Raw genomic sequence first — 4518 nt, 5'->3', positions numbered from 1 at the left:
TGCAAACACCGATTGCAAAACTCCAGAGATTTTTCTTTATCATGAAAACACCCAGCCCTCACATTAGTTACAGCAGTCAGGGACACAGTGCTGTGGCGGTTTATGAAGCAATATGTCTTTTTAATAAGAGCGTCCTTCAGCGCAAATGCGCTGTTCGAAGCAAGCAGTTTAACCCTCTATGGTTCCTGCGAGAGCGCAACATTTACTTGATTTGTTTGACCTGCTTCATTTGATTCATGCGTCACAAGAAATCAGTCATTTAAACATTTTTAGAAGAAAACAAGGAATACAAATTTAACTCCATTCTAATAAAATCAATTTATTGACATCATCCTGGTTGAAGACACTTAAATACATCAATTTAGATCGCACACATATCTTGACAGAATACACATTCCATTTCATAAAACAGAATGGGGGTTAAAATGTATAAAGTTAAAAGTACTTAATATTGATAAAAACTGTTAACCCTAAGTGCCGTAAGTAATATGTTCTGCAAGTGCCCTAAAACTCAAACAGGTCTTAGTGTAGAAGCTTTGCCACATTCTCACTCGAGACGCATTTGGCACCAACTCCACAGACACTTGTAGACACTTTTGCATACCTGCTCTTCATTTCCTGCCACTGAGAAGAAAACATTTCAGCCAGAGAACACGCATTCAACAATTCTCAGCGTCATTTCACATTCACCTTGGATTCTTCAGTAACTTTTTCCAGCATGCGTACAATATCCTGCATCACTGGAGCTAAAGTTTCCTCCTTGTACCCCGTGTAATGCTGCAAAACGGAGCTCTGCCAAACAATAATCAACCAGATTAAACGTAGACATCAAGATTATCTTCAATATTTCATATACTTCCCAAACCATAAATGTAATACTCCGACATGTGCTTTGCACAGAATTTGACACATGCAGGCAAACTAATGTCAGATTAATATGCACAGGGTAGAGGTTCAAACGAGGGGTATACGTTCAGAGACAAAAGCTGGAAAATGTCAACGTGAACCGCCTCACCCATTCCCCAGAGCCAAGGATTCTCAGAGAAGCTGCATACGCAGCGGCCGCGATGAGAGATGGAGGAATGTGGACCAGGTCATAATCCAGCACAGCAAGCTCCATAAGAAACGTGGCCAACTCCTGCTCCCTCGGACCAGCCTGGCATCAGAGTGGCAATGAAGTTAAAAATGAATGCGAGTGATCTGAACCTTACCCAGTATGATCAGAATAGCGATGGTTTTCACATCTAGTCGACTTAGTGAAAAAAGTCCCCCAGAAATTATCCTACCATTTTACGTCAAGTCAGAATAATTATTTTGCCCATTTCAAATTTGCCCACTTTCACAACTTCACAACAAAGACTTGAATGCTAATGCGGCATTTTTTGTTTTCGTCCTTGCACAGAGCATTATGGGAAGGGAAGAAGTCACATCAAAACTGCTGTGGCTAAGGGATACAGCTACCTCCACTGGGCATGTGCAGTTCAATACCGCATAATTTGTGTCACGCTAACAACATTTAATAACTTTTTGTAATGCAAGGTTAGTAATTTCATGGCAAGATTTTGCACAACTTCCCCCCGTAGCTGTATCCTGTCTTGCCAAAACCCATCAAAACCAGATCTTTTAGAAATCTTTTAAAAAGGGTACGCAATATGCTAATACACAGTACAACTTGTATGCACAATATACCCACAATCTTCAGTCAACGATCACAGACGACATTAACAATCAGAATTTACACCAATTTTCATCAATCACGACTCACAAATCTACAATAGAAGCACACATGTACAAACATTATTCCCAGTAGTGATACAGCTGGAGAAAAACAGTTTGGGTCTGTTCTAGCATAACATACCTGGCCAACCTTGCATGCCCTCTGCATAAAGTGAGGGGCGACTGGCTTTCCAACGCTGTAATTTAACTTCTTTAGAATGATTTTCTCCATTTTGCGCATGTCTTCACAGGTGTAGGTGCCATCCGTCACAAATGCGAAGTCCCCCATTGTGGGCGGGTAGATCTCTTCATACTTGGAAGCAATCAGCATTGCAGTCACACAGACCAATTGAAAGTACTTTTTGGGAACAGCAGTGTTCTTTAAAAAGGGAGTTTAAAATGAATCATGTATAAAAAAATGCATGAAGAAATTGGTCTCACATATTCATCGTTGTGGTGCACTATCCATAAAATGACTTATTTGTGGGGCATTTAAAGGTTGATTTGTGAAGAGAACAGACCTGAAGAAAGCTGTCGATAAGGTTGACGGTCATAAACATGGTCTCCTGCCGAAGCTTAAACTCTCCCTGCACCTGCATGAGCCAGTCGATAGCAACAGCTCGCATCGCACCGGTGATCTCTTGGCCCTCCAGGTAACATGGTCTGATGGCCATAGTAACCTAAAAGAAATTGCATTACATAATGACTGCAAATTGTGATGATTAATTCAATTAATCAAAATGACAGCCATGTTCAATTGTCCAGAAGAGCGCGTCAGTGATGTCACAAAGACCGATAGCTGCATTAAAAAATATCTCAAACTAATTGCAAAAAAATCTCAAAATGTTTTATATACCCATATGGGAGATGCATTGACATGGGCATTATTAAGTAGAAATGGCTATGCAGATTACGCCTTTCCCAAACCCTTGCCTCGAGCTGTTGTAAATAACTGTAGATATCCCGCACATATTCACTGCACATCTGAGCATCAACGGCATCAGCAGAATCCACATCTTGGATGTCAAGCAACAAACTGGAGAAAGCTTGAGCAGCAGTACCCTGTCTCTTTGAGTCCTGAGAAACATCAACCGTTTCGGCTGTGTGTGGAACTGGCTGCTGGGAAAGTGAAAATTGTATTTTAAAGGGGAGAGAGAGAGAAAGAACTGAAATATGATGCAATAGTCACGTGTTTAGGCCTTTAACTTGCATGAAAAAGCATACCAATATATTCTTAAAATCAAGAAACTTGTTAAGACATATCTTGGCAATCTTTAAGCGTCTTTAAAAACTCAAAAAGGTCATTTGTTATGGTAGTACCTTGACTGTTTCACAAACCACAGAGATATTCTCATTCTTCTCTGGTAAAGGAGCTTTGGCTTTTGTGCGTTCTTTTTTCAAGCGCGCGGTCTTCTCTTTCTGTTTAGGAAACTTTAGACGGTTTAGGAAATTGTCATCTTTTAACACTAAGGTGATTTTCCAAAACCTTTGCAATGAAATACAACAACAAATTATTACCTTTGGTAATTTATCAGCGGCCTTACTTTGCCCGATAACATTAGATGCATTTCCTAATGGCACCCTCGATCTAAGAAAATAAGGCACAGCAGAGGCTTTGTCGTCGAGCAACGCATTTCTTGAGTTTGCCTGCGCAAAGAACAATTGAAACACACTTCTATATTTCTTCATTTCATTAGAAAAACTTTTATTATTTTGAAAGCTGACTTACTCTTGTAATACGAGGTGACATTTTAACACACACATCAAACGCTGTCTTACACTATAAGTAGAAAAGTCGCACTTGCACGACTAGCCTATTTAATGCGATTGATCGCAGCTGCGTAAAACTGCGCTGTAGTAAAGCCACGCCCCTAGATGAATGTTTTTATTGTTAGAATTAAAAGTCCCGAGCTGTGGGTTTGTTCCATATATATGGTTTGTTCGACTTCATCCGTCGCTGCGCAGATTACCAGTGTATGACATCAAAGTATCACGAGAAAGCAACGTGACAGTTGCTCATTGAATCACTCTCGCGATACTTTAATGTAATACGACGATGGGTACACTATTGGCACACTATATTAATGCTGCGTTCAAGACTCCTCGGAACTGTAATATCACCCCACCACAAACGCGTCTGTGTTAAGTAACATTAAAAGTGTAGCATTGAAACATTGATGTTACTAATCTTTAAGTAGCCTATTAACACATTAAATGTATCTGATAACACTAAAATATCCCGAGAGCACGTGCAGGCAGCATAATGTATCAAATTGCTGCGTTGATTAGAAACTATACATATTTTGTAAATAATACAATTATAATTCATTTTATATGTTTGTTACAGAAAATGTATACGATCAAAAATCCCCACAAAGACATAAATAAAGAAGTTTTTTTGAGAACATTACATTTCCAAGATAAAATCACTGGGTTCCACCACCACCTGTCCATCAAAAGATGAATGGCTGAGAATGTTGGCACCTCTGCACCACTGGGGAAATGACAAGAAAAAGTCATAGAAAACCTTAATATACAATTTTATATAGTCCTACTTTCTGTTTTATATGGTAAAACAAAATAGAGTAGGTGGAAATGCAATGTATTATTCCCTCTCTCAAGGAAAGCACACCTGTGACTGTATACGATAATGAATAAGGGGTGTGTAAGGTAATACACTCTCATGGACACAGGCATGCATGCACCCACACAAAGAGAACGCATTATTTATATCAGATTCGCCTAATAGGACTAGGTGTAACAATCCCTTTATGCCGTTTAATTGCCCAATATGACATTTCC

General features: G+C 39.4%; 1 protein-coding gene across 3 annotated transcripts; it reads right to left on the bottom strand.

The window, feature by feature from the left end:
• Positions 1–342: 342 nt before the first annotated feature.
• LOC130435592 (G2/mitotic-specific cyclin-B1-like) lies at positions 343–3630 on the bottom strand. 3 transcript variants are annotated; one of them, XM_056766329.1, is made up of 9 exons: positions 3446–3630; positions 3235–3363; positions 3037–3147; positions 2650–2835; positions 2238–2396; positions 1859–2095; positions 1016–1156; positions 691–792; positions 343–624 (listed from the first exon to the last, which is right to left on the bottom strand). In XM_056766329.1, exons 1-9 carry the CDS (start codon positions 3464–3466, stop codon positions 523–525), a joined length of 1188 nt encoding a protein of 395 aa, XP_056622307.1. In that variant the 5' UTR covers positions 3467–3630; the 3' UTR covers positions 343–522. The 3 variants fall into 3 exon arrangements, with proteins under 3 accessions (XP_056622307.1, XP_056622308.1, XP_056622309.1); XM_056766330.1 differs by having other exon boundaries at positions 2650–2832; XM_056766331.1 differs by having other exon boundaries at positions 3037–3135.
• Positions 3631–4518: the final 888 nt, after the last annotated feature.

Source organism: Triplophysa dalaica, chromosome 14 (assembly GCF_015846415.1).
Source record: "Triplophysa dalaica isolate WHDGS20190420 chromosome 14, ASM1584641v1, whole genome shotgun sequence".
NCBI classification, from domain to species: domain Eukaryota; kingdom Metazoa; phylum Chordata; class Actinopteri; order Cypriniformes; family Nemacheilidae; genus Triplophysa; species Triplophysa dalaica.
This window is presented reverse-complemented; position numbering and strand designations above follow the sequence as displayed.

Bases quoted from the DNA above. Each gene is read 5' to 3' on its own strand.
- LOC130435592 (XM_056766329.1), bottom strand. From the start codon at position 3,466: ATGTCACCTCGTATTACAAGA. The intron at 3,148-3,234 runs GTAATAATTTGT...AACCGTCTAAAG, and splicing joins CCGCTGATAAATTACCAAAG to TTTCCTAAACAGAAAGAGAA. The intron at 2,836-3,036 runs GTACTACCATAA...TCACTTTCCCAG, and splicing joins TGGTTTGTGAAACAGTCAAG to CAGCCAGTTCCACACACAGC.